Source organism: Atractosteus spatula, chromosome 28 (assembly GCF_055471065.1).
Source record: "Atractosteus spatula isolate fAtrSpa1 chromosome 28, fAtrSpa1.hap1, whole genome shotgun sequence".
Classification (NCBI taxonomy): Eukaryota; Metazoa; Chordata; class Actinopteri; order Semionotiformes; family Lepisosteidae; genus Atractosteus; species Atractosteus spatula.
The window spans coordinates 5,946,438-5,960,590 of NC_142733.1; the positions used below are offsets into that span (position 1 = coordinate 5,946,438).

The window sequence follows — 14,153 nt, forward strand, 5'->3', positions numbered from 1 at the left end:
GCGCCCTCTGGCGTCCATAAATTCATTAAAGGTAGACATTAGCTTTTTCAAAGTCATCAAACCAAAACAAGCGTTTCTAAACAACATTTATCTACTTATTAGTAAATGTTTCTAATAAGGGAAAATAATGAAAAAATATAAAACAGATACGCATACAGTTGAAATTTTAGTTTGACTTCTTTTCATAGTTTTGATAATTTACCAACTGTAGTTCCTGTATCTGTTCTTAAACAGATTTAATTTGAGCTTTGTTAGAACGTAACCTACGTCTCTTTTAGTAAAGGACTACACTACCCAGAATCGTTTTCTATTTCTGGAACAGACTTAGGTGTCTGTGGGCTCCTAAAGGACCTTTATTCAAAAAAGTGAACATTTCAAAGGACATATTATATATCTAGATATATATAAGGATTTATATTTTGTAATGTCATAAGAAACAAAGTTAACGTAAAGACAGTGGCGTCCATCTGGTGCCTGAAAGCCCCTTTCGTATTTAGGTGTCTACTTAGAACGCCTGTAGGACCCCGTATTGTGGTCGTGCCGTGTTTGTCAGCGTGAGCTGTCACTTTCAACCCATTGAATCAAACCGAAGACTTTCGTTTCTCTTTTTCTAAAGATTTGAAGCATTTCTTTTTTCTTTTAACCTTTGTTTACGGCGCCAACATGTTCGAGGAGGCCAGCGAGGTGTTTGAGAACATGCTTAAGTCTTCTTTCCCGTTAACTTTCATTGTTTTTCTGCCGGCGGTGCTTATTCTGGTCTCTCCGCTTCCAGCCGAAGCTGCACACGAATTTACAGTGTACCGTATGCAGCAGTATGACCTACAGGGGCAACCGTACGGTAGGTAGCATGCCTGGCTCGCGATGAATCTCAGAAAATCGTACCCAGGGTTTTTGGTTACGCGTAACGGGTATAAATAACAGCGAGGGCAACGTTTAAGCCCAAAGCAAAAAGAGCTAGATGAGGCCTTCATGTTGTAGAAGTCACCGAGGCTGTTTTGATATGTTTTCTAAATTGACTTCACGTTTTGACGACACTCGAGCGATACTGACTTGCGCAACAAGAAAAAAATGTCGTTTTTTTCCGCTTAAGTGCTGATTAATCGATAGCGACAGGAACGGTGGCAGGGCGCCTGCGGTGCAGCCCGGGGGCAGTGTCATTGTACTGGTTTACCTTAAACGAAACACAACGTGATATGAGAATGTGATTTTGTTAAAAGATCGATTGAGCCCAGAGGGACATGAACCAGATTGATTCAGGGACGGCAGGAACCGACGTGTCCCCAGTGCACGGTAGTTGCATGTCTTATGAGTCTCAAGCGTCCTGAACAAAATCTGAGAAGGAGCACGTACGACAAAAGTTAAAGGTTGAGGCGAATTTTAATCTCGCTCGGATCTATGCAAATCGGGCGACACGCCTGAAAACGCACCTGGTGTTGCTGGCTGTCACGCAAGAGTTGAAGATTCGCCTGCACCTCGTGTAAAACTGTCACAAGGTCGCACACGCCATCAAACGTCTTGGAAAGAATCTGCACTGGCTGTCTTTAGGGTGACACTGAAGGAAATCGGTAAAAGGTTTATTCCATGCTGGAGGGAAAAGAAAAGAGAGACAACGTTTCTACTGTGCAGTTTTGAAGCCGAAAGCGTTGCCCAGGACAGAAGTAGATGGAAAGATTAAATCTTTACCCGTTCTTTTTCAGCCTACTAATGCTGACACAGCTACCTATTCGAGCTAAAAGAAATCTGCAAATTAAGCGACTTTATAATGACAGGAGCTTCTTCTGTGATCTTGTGGTGGAGAGGCTTGCATGTCCGAAAGAGCACTATGCTGGTGGGGGGGTTTTGGCAGGTGAAACCATACCGGATTGGTCCCAGGCGGGGAGAGGCTAGACAAACTGTGGCACATCAGGTCCTCTAGGTTGGGGACAGTGCCACACTGGAAAAAGCAAACCTGTTCGGAAACTACAGTGAAAAACCTGACTAGCAACAGGTACTCTGCCCACTCCAGCCAGCCGACAGGCAGTGTGATCACTCCTGATGAAAGCCCTCCTGAAGCACAGAGTGTGAAGGGCAGAAGACGTTCAAGTAGTGAGCTGCATCAGCATGCACAAGCTGCAAAGGAACAAGTAAAGGTTTATCCCATGCTGAAAAGAAGAGAGACGCAACGTTTCGGCTGTGGATCCTCAGGTGTCAGTAGGCTACCCTTGACCAGGGTGAAGACTAGTCTACTGGGACCTCACTCCGAAGGCCACCTTGGGTCGTGGAATGTCCGAACCGTGTGTGAAACATCTAGGCACTCAGAGAAACGAAGAGATGAGATCTTGACGTCCTGGCAATCGGCGTGCATCTCCGGATCGGCTCCGATTGTCAGGAAACAAGGCATGGAGCGGTCGTTCTTCATTCGGGTCACGAGGACAGCCCACGCGCGCGTGGTGTAGCAATCGCGCTCTCTCGAAGGAAAAAAACAGATCCTTCCTGGCTGGTGAAAGAATGATGACTGTGCGCCACAACTCAGAAGTGTTGCAAACGTACAGTCTGGCAATCCTGGGTCTCCTCTGGGAACAAAGGAGCCCAGGACAGAAATAAGTGGCAGGAATTTGTTCTGGCCTCATGTCACACGTGCAACGGAGAGGATGCTTAGTGAGTTCTGATGACAGGAGGGCTGCATGTACGTTGAAACCTGTAGGCGATTGTGTTTTATGAACCAGAAATCGATGTGCGTGTCGATGGGGATTTAAAGGCATTCGCAATGTGAATGGTGATATGAGCGGATGGTAGCCGTGCTCTGAATCGGTGCAAGCATAACGCCTGCCCCTCTGCATGTCACTGCTTGCGTTCCCAGGCACGCGGAACGCCATATTGAACACGGAGGCACGCACGGTGGAAGCGGAGGTCCTAAGCCGCCGCTGTGTGTTGCTGCGGCTCGTGGATTTCTCCTACGAGAAGTACCAGAAGGCCCTTCGCCAGTCGGCGGGAGCCGTGGTCCTCGTCCTGCCGCAGAACATGTCCACCATGCCGCAGGACATCGTGCAGGTAAGGGCGTCCTGCACGGCAGCATCCGTCCGCCCAGGGCCAAGGTCGGCCTTTTGGGATCTCGTGCGCCCTGCAAGGTTTCTTTCCTCCCGTATCGTGGTTTGTCCTTGGTTTTCAAAGCCTTGGCTTCCTGTCTGTGCTGCTGTCCTGACCCTTCTCGTTCTCCCTTCATGTGGCCCATCTGCAGGTGCTTTTCTTATGTCCTGTGTGCCGAACTGTAAAACTGTGCTTTTGCGTCTTGCCCCCATGGCATCACGCAGTGGTCCAGGAAGTGGACCAAGCATTGACCAAGCAGTTGTCTTGACGATATCAGTTATTCTGGTGTGTTTCTAAGAGTTCGGGGACAGCAAAACTTGCATTCATTCAAGGTTACGTTGCTAATGCAGTGGTTCCAAACCCTGCCCCTGTAGGAACATGCTTGTTCTCATTCCAAGCAGCTCTTGATCTCTAGTGCTTATTGATAACTCTAGATAGTTGCTTAAGAGTTTTAACTTGATTCATCAGTCACTTCTGGGTTGTACAAAATACCCTGTTCTTGAGTACCGTTTCCAACAATGTCACCACACAAAAATCTACAGCCTCTTGCCACTTGTGATTATTTCTGACAAACAGCTCTTACTGGCTGATTAATGAGTAATGGGAAAGACTGTATCTGACATACCTATCATGAGCATTGTTTCCTTCTGTAGAGGTTCAGTTGGTTACATTTTAGGCAACACATCTGAATGAGGGCTGTTCTGAAACTCACAAACTGGTGTAGGATTGACACCCATGACAAATCTTTGAAGAGATGAAAGCAGATGTCTAAAATGCACCCCAAATAGAGAACTGAAATCAGTGAGCCTTATGAATGTTCTCGTCATTACAAAAAATCCCAAAGATTAAAAATTAGAAGTCAAGAATCGAGTAGATATAAAAAACAAAATAACTGGAAATCTGTTTTAAGTGGAAAAAAAAATAGTATCATTATAGATTATGATTATAAATTATTAAACATTAATTATAGATGTAAGCAGAAATTCTTACAAAAAACTCAGCTGGAGCAAAAACCAGGAGAGACAGGGCTGTCTCTCCCAGGACTGGGCTGGGGTGTCACTCCTCTAATCCCATCTTCTCCGGAAAACCCCTGCAGCAGTTTATGGAGATCGAGCCGGAGCTGCTGGCCACCGAGACCATCGTCCCCGTCTACTTCGCTCTGGAGGACGAGGAGCTGCTGTCCATCTACGAGCAGACCCTTGCCTCCTCTTCCTCACAAGGCTCCGCCTCTGCTGCCGAAGGTAGGGGGCGCCGTCTGCGCAGTCTTGCAGGCATGTTCGTTTTCTCAGGGAACTCGGGCATTGTCATTTTTGTATCATAGTGTGGATGGTTACGTCGTGATGAATTAGGAATGCTCAACAAGGTTATACTTGCAGAACACTGGCTGTAAAATGGGTTGGATTGCTGAATCACTGGGTGATATTTGAATGACAGGCATGGCTGCTTGAGCTGAGGTCAGAGAAGCTGAAATATTGCTAGAAAGTGGATCTGATTCTGTATTGGTGAAATCAATTGTAGAGGACCTAAACCAATAACAAATCTTGTTCTATTAACACAAAATTCTTTGTTTCCTTGTCTGCCAGTGCTGCTCCACACAGCGACAGCCAATGGGTTCCAGATGGTAACAAGTGGCGCTCAGAGCAAGGCAGTGAGTGACTGGGCTATCACTAGTCTAGAGGTGTGTACCCTGCATGTGAGAGAAGTGTCGTACTGTTGAGGACTGATGGGCTAAAGTGCAATGATTTGCCGTTCTTTGTGGCTTCGATTCTGTTACAGGGTAATCCTGCATGCTGTGAATGGATTGCGAGATTCTGTCAAATATTAAGTGGTTTGAAGATTAACATATGCGGGGTAGAGCAGAATATTCTCATTTAGAACTAGCACTTTTACAACGAGCATTTGATCAATCAATTTGGACATCAAGCCTAATCTTAAGAAGAGGTTTACTTTCCATTGCCTTGACTCATTCAGCTGCAGTGATCGCTGTTTACTCGTAGCTTTTCGGTCACATGAATTTTAATCAGCTCATCCCTAAGAAACCACATAGTTCTCCGTATTTCATTGTGTGGTTTATCCTATACATGAAATGCAATGATGCCCCAAATCGCGTTGTTTTAAATATAGTAATGAGTATGTGGGTAGGTCATCCATACCTACCCATGTTCCTTTTTCCTTTATAATGTTCCTAGGCAGGTTTTTCCTCAAGGTTGCCACTGCATTCTGCATGTGTTCCAGCACATGTTTGTGCTTTGCGGTAGTAATGCACAAGTTTTGCTGTGCGAGGATGGCTGTGTTTAATTAGCGGTTGAGTGAGCTGTGATACTGTTAAAGTGGGTTTGCAGTTAAGAGCCTTAGACTTCGGTTGAACAGGCTTGGTGATGCTGACCGGGGATCAGTGGAGAGGGGCTCCAGGGGATTCACAGGGAGGCCGTGATTGCTCCCTGCAGGGGCTGTGTCTCGCTCACTGTTGAAGGCAGGTTTGTGCAGTGGGACCCTGCAGGCCTTACGATGGGGGAAGGAGGCATGCGGTATTCAGCTTGGACGGGGAAAGAAAGGTCACTTGAGAGATGAGCATCTTTCAAAGCAGTACAACATTGTTCTTATGACACAGATCTAGACAAGAAACATGGGGGGTTCTGAGCTGTGGCTTAGGGAGACTGTAGCTGTGCCAGTTTAGAAACGATCCTAGACCTAGGTTGTGTAGATAGCTCTCTCAATATGGGCACCGGTATAGGGGCAAGGAGGGCTGACTGCCCCCCTTGCATATGTCATATGTGTACGTGAGGAGAAAACAAACTCCTTGTGTTTCACCCACAAAAACAAATACCGTTGCCTGCAGTAGTGATGGAGCAATACCTCCCCATACAGCGTAAAGGATACGCTGTTAATTTGTGAATCGCTTCCTGTTGATGCCAGACCTCGGATGCTCACCACTAAATGTGAGGAAGGCCAAGAATTTCGCCATCAGGTTAAACGCAAAGTTGTTTGTTTTTTTTTGCAAGGCGCCAAAAGGTCAGGCTTGGCAGTGAACAGAGACGGCTTCCTTGCAGATCTGTGCATCTTGCCTTTTGCATATACACGGCGACACCAGCCTGGATTTGCTCACCAGTATCAAAATACAAACCATGTCCTTAAAAGAAAGATTTTTGGTTGTTGCTAGAGGTTGTTTAAGACTGATGAGCAGGTTTAAGTTCTGATTTAATCTCATTTTCTTCTCTAAGCGCTGATGGTTGGACTGAAGCGTGGTAGGGCAGTAACCCTGTACGGTTTTCTCCCATCTCAGGGTAGGCTGGCAGGAGTGGGAGGAGAAGATCTCCCCACGATCGTCCTGGTGGCTCACTACGATTCCTTCGGCGTGGCTCCGGTGAGACTCCCCCCCCACACACATTTTCCCTAGACCCTAGTTAACATTCACTTCCCGCAGTTCACTACTCATTCATGAAAGGTTCCAAAGACACTGGCCTGTTTTATGAAGTGTTTCTTGAACCCTGTGATCTCTCCCTGGCAGTGGCTGTCTTATGGTGCGGACTCCAATGGCAGTGGGGTCGCGGTCCTATTGGAGCTGGCCCGTCTCTTCTCCAGGCTTTACACCTACAAGAGGACACACGCAGGGTAAGCACTTCCTGTCGGCCGAGTGGAGCGACCCATCCTGGAGCTTTGGGACAGTTGCTGCACTGCTGGAAGATGGGCAGATTGCAGATTCCTGCTAAATCGATCTCTGGTTGTTATTTGAAAGTGCGAAGTTAGCTGCATGAAACAGATATGTATCTTGCTGGGTTTTATAGGAAAGGAAAGGCATTTGTCTGTTCCCTTGAAGATTTAGTTAAGTGTTTTCTTCCTTAGGTACAACCTGCTGTTCTTTGTGTCTGGAGGGGGGAAGTTCAACTATCAGGGCACGAAACGCTGGCTGGAAGATAATCTGGATCATACAGGTACCGTCTTGGAGACTGCTGCTTTGATTAAGCCATGATGCTTAGGCATGGTGGTTCAAAATATTAAGGTTTATCTACTATAGATCCACCAGAAAGCACAGCAGATGCATTGTTTTTTTGTTTTACTTTAAGGGTATTTTGTTCTTGTAAATATTGCATGTGAATAAAGTTGTACTCTTTCCGACATGCCTCACACAAAGAGTTAGTGATGGTATTGGTCAATGGGGAGGTGTACTGTATAAACACTTTGCACATCCTGAGGGTAATGAGTGAGCAGTCATGCAGGTCTGGTCCCTTTGTCCTGAAAGCATTTTCGTCTCGTCCCCAGACTCCAGCCTGCTGCAGGACAATGTGGCCTTCGTGTTGTGTCTGGACACCCTGGGCAATGGAGACAGTCTTCACCTTCATGTGTCCAAGCCCCCCAAGGAAGGAAGCCCCCAGCACACTCTTCTGAGAGAACTCGAGACCGTAAGGGGTCCTTATTACATCATCATCTGACATATTTCCGGTCTCATTAATTTATATTCAGTTAAACCTGGGCTGCTGTTTGATTCTATAACTTGATTAACAAAAATATTAGCAGCAAAAGATTCTGGGTAAGGTGTTGTGTGCAAGCGTTAAGTCTATTATAGTGCACCTATCTATTGTGCTGTTTCTAAGACAGGAATCTCCAATCCTGGTCCTGGAGAGCCCCAGTCCAGTTAATCTTACATGTCACCCCAATTATCTGTTACTTGAAGATTAGGAGTACTTGTTTAACCAATTGATTGATTGAGTAAGTAATGTATCAATGAAGGGAACACTGTTCCTTGAGGCCTGAAGGATATTTTATTGAAATTACAAATTTATATAGAGGACTTCAATTTGCAGCTGTTTATACAGCTGGGAGTAAGTTTTACTGGAGCAATGTGAGTAAAGTATCCTTGCTCAAGGGACATCGGAAGCGTCTCATCTGGGATTTGAACCCACAACCTTCCAGTTAAGAGTCCAGAAATCTAATTACCGCTCCACACTGCTCTTATATCTTATATAATTTTCAGAATTGTGTTCCAACTGATCTCTCAGACTACGTGTTTAACTGATTCTATTTCCTCTGGGCCTTTTGAAAATTGATGCTTTAGAGGCTGAACCTCCTGGACTGGGCTCTCCGAGGCTAGTGTTGGAGACCCCTCTCTTCTGAGACAGTGTAGGACCGTGAGCTTCATCTCCACTTGTAGTCTTTAGCCTTTATTCTTGCGGGGAAATCCAGGCAGGGCAACAGGTGCTGTGCTGTGCTGACTGCTCTGGGTTTGTCCGTGCCAGGTGCTCTCCAGCCAGTACCCCGAGATGAAGTTCTCCATGGTGCACAAGAAGATCAACCTGGCCGACGACATGCTGGCCTGGGAGCACGAGCGCTTCGGGATTCGCCGGCTGCCCGCCTTCACCCTGTCTCACCTGGAGAGCCATCGCAGCGCACAGCGCAACAGCATCATGGACACGCGGTGAGGGCTCTCCCACGGTGCTCCAGTCCTGATCCCCCAGCAGGGCTGGGAGGAGCTGCTCAAGGCTAGTTCCGCGCTGGAAAGCTGAAGGGAGAAACGCGGCATTTTGGCTGTTGAGGTTTCTTCTCTGGAAGAAGGCTCAATAAGCCAAGACGTTGTTTCTCCTTTTGGATTCTCCGCGTGGAATTGACCTTTACTTGTTCCTTTGCAGACGATGCTCGCTGACGAATCTCCCCACTCAAACGTCATGCATTTTGGCCATATTGAAAACTCCGCTAAACAGGTGTTAGATGTATCAAAAGCCTAAGGCTCCTGTGATTTACGGAACTAATCCGTAACCTCCCTCTGTATGACCTATTATGCATTAATTAGTTCATCTCGTACTTTTATCTGAAGCGCGTTACGATTAACTATTTTTGCATTCAGGTTTTGTTGCACAAAACAGCTGGGGTCGCTGGAGCATTCTGGGTGAAGTGCCTTGCACCACTGACCCCACCTGGCGTTGAACCCGCAGCCTTCCAGTAAAGTGTTGGTGCTCAAATCCAGTCCTAGAGGGCCGCAGTGTGTGGGTTTTCAGTTTTCTGCTCTTAATGACCTTATTGAGCTAATTATCCACTTAATTAATTGGACCAGTTTAACTTCTCAGCACTCTCCAGCTATTGGTTTAAATAGAGCTAGACAGCCTGCTGGATTCAGGTCCTTGCCTAGAGATGTACAACTAGCACTCGTCTACACTGGCCTTTTTGATAAAAAATAATTCTGGGAGAGTGATGGGGGATTTCTGCAGCAAATGCCTTTGATGCATTGTGTTTTTGCACATGCACCTACATGATTTTTGGAAAATTATTAACTTTTTTCTTTTTTGCTCAGTTTAAAATATGGTAGTAGGATAGCTCAGGCTGGCCTACTGTACGTGATGGGGGGGGGGGGGGACCCATCCAGGTGCTTTCCTCAGTTGATAATCTGGTTCTCCTAGTTGCAGAGCATTTTGAAGGGTTTCAGTGTCACTGTGAAGTAGAGCTAACCTTGTGACTTATTTCCCCTGGTCAGGTCTCACGTTGACTTGCAAAAGCTAAGTCGAAATACTAAGATTATTGCAGAGGTGCTTGCCCGAGTCATCTACAACCTCACAGAGAAGGTAATGTCTAAACAACAGCAAGCCTACCTCAAGCACATGACGTTAAAGACTAGAACACCTTCTTCTTTATTGCATGCCTATATTTATTTAAATATTAGAAAAACACTCTTTTGTGCGAAGGTTATTGCAATTGACATTTCGATATGAGAATTAAAAACTAGATTTTGATAAAAATAGTTTCTGTTTTGAATTATTGTAGTATGGTTGCATGCAGTCTTATTGCAGGAAGTCTTTAAAATGAACAGCAGTAGCTGTATAAGGACATAGAGCATGGTGCATTTGTTTGCTTCTCTCAGTTGTAATCTCTGTTGTGTGTCAGGTGTGATGGCAGGTGCTGTAAACAGGTGTACTGAAGCTGTCCCTTGTGTTTCCTTTAGGGCGCCCCTGAAGAACTGCAGATCTTCACTGAACAAATGGTGAGAAAACAGCAGGAGTTGTTTGAGTGCCCCAGGGCTTAAGACCTCTTTAAATGATCTTTTTGACATCAGTATGTTTATGTTGGAGAGGTTATTTAGCAAGGCAAAGAATGTCCTGTTCGATGCGCAACAAGAATGACCGATAGAGAATTACTCCCTTAACTGTGTAGACCCTGCACTTACTCCATTTGGAATTCCACAATTTGTAGAGTTAGAACAGCCTTTAATGTATGTAGGAATAGTAACATTGTGCATGTTTAATCGCTGAAGGAGTAAAAGACTTGGATAGTTCCGGGTTGGGTTGGATTGAAAACCACGTGCAGAATTCTGATTCTGTTTTTCTTTTCTCAGTGTCTTAATTGGTTTGGATTTCTTGGTTTCACGTTCTGTGTTCTTTGGACTTTTGAATTATGGGCCCTGGAAATTTAAATAGTTCTACAAGCCCTTCCCTAAGGTGATCGACCCAGGTGTGCAGGATTTGTGGCTTAATAGTACTTAGTGTCTGCCTTAACGTCTCTGGAACATGACTATTTTAACCAGTTTAAGTGACTAATCGGCTCAATGCGTTGGGTTGGAATCCGTGTGTTGCTGCAGCTCAGAAGACATGGTGTGATTATTCCAGACATTCTGGCACATAGAGCAGCAATCAGGAAGCACAGTCCTGTTGCTAGAGAATTTCACCTCTGCAGAAGCCTGTTCCCCGAAGGCAAAGGGTGGAAGCAGCTAGGTGTCAGTGTTTTCCTCCGGTGGTGTGTAGGCATGGGAGTGAGAGTGAGAGGTCGTTCCCCTGATCTCCAGCAGGTGCAGGAGGAGCAGCTGTCTTCGGTCATCAACTGGCTGACGGCTCAGCCGCGGGCGGCCCAGCTGGTGGACAAGGACAGCAGCGTGGTGAGCACGCTGGAGTACTACCTGGGCCGCTACCTCAAAGACGTCAAGAAGCACTACGTCAAAGCTGACAAGAGGTAAAGCCGCAGAGCCAGAGATCTCCCGTACGTCACCTGGGAGCCCAGACCTGCAGTGATCAATATAACAGTACAGCCCGCTCCTCCTCTCTTTGCTGGGATGAAGGCTTTCGCCCCTTAGTCGAGCTTGGATACAGTGGTTTTGTGTAGAATATGTTGCCTTCTTCCACCTGGAGCTCCACTTCAGTTGAATCCCTGGAGGATCCAGACTGATGCTGGTGCCAGCTGTTTGGATCCTTGAATGCATTGGAAATTGATTTTTTTTTTTTTGGTCAATCACATTCGTCATCTTGAAGCAGCAGGTGGAGCTGATCTGCACATTGAGACCGTGGGGTTCTGAAACCATGCTGATGTGGCTAAACCATATTTCCTTCTCGCCACAGGGATCCTGAATTTGTCTTCTATGATCAGCTGAAACAGACTATGAATGCGTACAGGTAACATGCTTTTCTGGAAGTCCAAAACCTATAAATGGGGATCTAAATCTTTTTTTTGACTGTGTAAAGACAGAATGATACTTTTGTATTTAATGTGGCACACTTTCTGCAAGATAATGCAAGGTAATGCTGTTAGACGTAGTGCAAATAATAAAGACTGCATAGAATCGCAGACTTAGCCTAACATATTCCTACTAATTAATTTTCCTTGTTCCTCTCTAGAGTGAAACCTGCTATCTTTGACTTGCTTCTAGCAGTGTGTATAGCAGCTTATCTGGGAGTGATGTATTTCACCGTTCAGGTAAATATCTTGAAGACAATTCAGAATGAACTTCTCACTTAAACTCTCATCACTTATCAACATATGTTTTATAACACGGAAGCTGCATCCTGTTGCTCCTTGAAATAAATACAAAGGGAACCAGGGGTAGTCTTACCTCTTGACTTGGCTTCCATGCCAGTTCTTCACTGTTGTTGTTGGGGTCACTATTCTGTTGGAGGAACCGCCCTTTGGATGTGACAATGCAAAGTCCTAGTCATTAAGTATCCCAAGGAGCTATTAACATAAAATAGGGGCATTGACACTAGTGTCCTGGCTAAATTCCACTAAGGACCCACACAGACTGGACAGTGTTTTTCCCTTTTAATTCGGCTGAAGTAATTTTTTACCCCTCCATGTGACCTGCTGGGCAGTGGGGAATGCTGTGTCTCCCCCAGGTGGGGGCAGCACTTTAGTGGTGGATGAAGTGGTGGTGGGGGGGGGATTGCTCCACAATGCAGATAAATGTCGTAAAAACTGCCCCCTCACACACCATCGAAATCGGATACAGATACAAACGGGGAGCAGGTTTCCAAGATGAAATCCCACAGCACAGGGTGAAAGGGAAGGCGTGTGACCACCATGTTGGTTCTAGATGGTTTCTGTGTGTCCCCTGTGGGCATCAGTGTGTTCTGTGATATACTCCAAAATCTCATTTGTCTATAAACCAAAAAAATGTAGTAGTGATTCTGACAGCAGCATGAAGATTGGAGCCCCTCACACATCCTCTCTCTCTCTCTCTCTGACTCTACAGCACTTTGGCATGCTCTACAGTGTTGTGCGCAGAATGATGCAATCCAAGACCAAGCAGCAATAACAGGCGTGCTGCCTAGTTCCCAAGTTCGTCAAGACCCCCGAACTCCTGTTCTCTTCAGAATGAAAGGAAAACATGGGAAGCAGAACAAACAGCCAAACGTTTTTTTATTCTTTTTTTTTTTCTTTAAAAAGAACAACCCCTTGTGTGGAAGTTTCAGATGAGCCTGTGTTCTCCGTTGCTAGCACTCGGACAAGTACAGAGAGAGCTGGAGTCCCAGGAATATGCCTTTGCTGCTCGACACTGCCCCCTGCTGGCTGTTCTGCCGTATTGGTTCCCTCTTGGTCCTTATCACAGACTGTATTGGTGAAAGGTGGAGTCCCACTGGGGCAGCCCAACTGGTTAAGTACACATAATAATGGGACAAAGCCCGGCAAGGGATAACAGGCGGAGTCTCGTGAATTCTCAGTATTTGTTTAGCTCACATGTAGCACATCAGTGCCTTTTCCTCCCAACACTACAAAATGAAACTGCTCATCTGAAACAGTAATGTTGTCTTATCTTTCCATGGTAGTGTTCTGCAGTATTCTTTAAAAACTGAACACTAAGCTCATGAATTGCATTTCAATGAATTCTAGAAATTGGTATTCAAATAATTATATTAGAAGGTATGAATTCTGTTAGGCACTATTCAAAATATATATAACTATATCCAGATTCTTATCCTAAGTAAGCACTCTTGTGATATGAGACATGACCTTTCTTTTCCTAGGAGCCATTATAAATTCACAACACGTTTGCAATGGCCAGTGCAAAAATGCTGGCTTTTTGTAACGTTTCTAACATTGATCACAAGATTACCCAACTCCTTTACCATACTATCAGACAGTTCTTGTACTTTAGCTGTGCTTTTGTAAATTATTTTATTCCTCAGTTTGGAAATATTACTCTCCTGAATGGTTTTTAATTGCAGAAAGGCAGTATCGAAAGCTACTTTTATACAATGAGGCCCGCCTGGAACCTTGAAGGTTTCATGGAGATGGTGTATGGGCTACTCAGTCTTTCGCTGTGAGCAAAATTATACAGAGGTACGAGAATCAAACCTACAGCTATCAGATCTCAAACTACAGGTCTGGGAGGAAATAAACATATGAGGAATTTGGCAGTGCTTGAAACGCATTTGAGTTGCCTTGGCAACTTCTGCTGGACAGCACACGAGACCCCCACCTCACTGTCCCATTGTTAGCGTGCAAAAAAGAGCCTCCTTCAGTTTTTAATCTCAGTTTTTAGCCAAGAAGTGTTCAGTCTCTCTCTCTGCCCCTCTCCTCTGGGTTTTGCAAAGTCTTTCTAGTATCCTCGGGCAAAGAGGTTTGTCCTCACGGTTTCAGTGGTGAAGACTGAAGCAGGGCTTCCCTGACAATGCAAGGCCAGCGATGATGGGTACACAACCTTACATCTATTTATTGAAGCAGTGAATGCTGAGCGATGCACTGAATCTTAATTTTCCAACCCTTTGTTTACCTACCCCCCCAAATCCTGTTTGTCTGCACCGATTGCTGAATCGTGTTGTAGCTGTTCCAAAAAACGTGATTCTTGCAAAAAAAAATAATAAAATTCCTCTGTTGGATTGTTTGGGACGAGGAAATTG

General features: G+C 45.4%; 1 protein-coding gene across 2 annotated transcripts; it reads left to right on the forward strand.

Moving 5' to 3' along the window:
- Positions 1–502: 502 nt before the first annotated feature.
- Positions 503–14,150, forward strand: ncln (nicalin). 2 transcript variants are annotated; one of them, XM_088907818.1, is made up of 15 exons: positions 503–838; positions 2,840–3,030; positions 4,163–4,307; positions 4,650–4,744; positions 6,350–6,430; positions 6,575–6,678; positions 6,910–6,998; positions 7,327–7,466; positions 8,301–8,479; positions 9,530–9,617; positions 9,995–10,033; positions 10,832–10,995; positions 11,379–11,432; positions 11,655–11,733; positions 12,506–14,150. In XM_088907818.1, the coding sequence occupies exons 1-15, from the start codon at positions 664–666 to the stop codon at positions 12,566–12,568; spliced, it is 1,686 nt and encodes a 561-aa protein (XP_088763944.1). In that variant the 5' UTR covers positions 503–663; the 3' UTR covers positions 12,569–14,150. The 2 variants fall into 2 exon arrangements, with proteins under 2 accessions (XP_088763944.1, XP_088763945.1); XM_088907819.1 differs by having other exon boundaries at positions 504–838; positions 10,835–10,995.
- Positions 14,151–14,153: the final 3 nt, after the last annotated feature.

Excerpts from the sequence above, each read along its gene's own strand:
- ncln (XM_088907818.1), top strand. The coding sequence starts at position 664 with ATGTTCGAGGAGGCCAGCGAGGTGTTTGAGAACATGCTTAAGTCTTCT. Across the intron at positions 4,745-6,349 it reads GGGCTATCACTAGTCTAGAG|GGTAGGCTGGCAGGAGTGGG; the intron begins GTGTGTACCCTG and ends CTCCCATCTCAG. Across the intron at positions 6,999-7,326 it reads AGATAATCTGGATCATACAG|ACTCCAGCCTGCTGCAGGAC; the intron begins GTACCGTCTTGG and ends TCTCGTCCCCAG.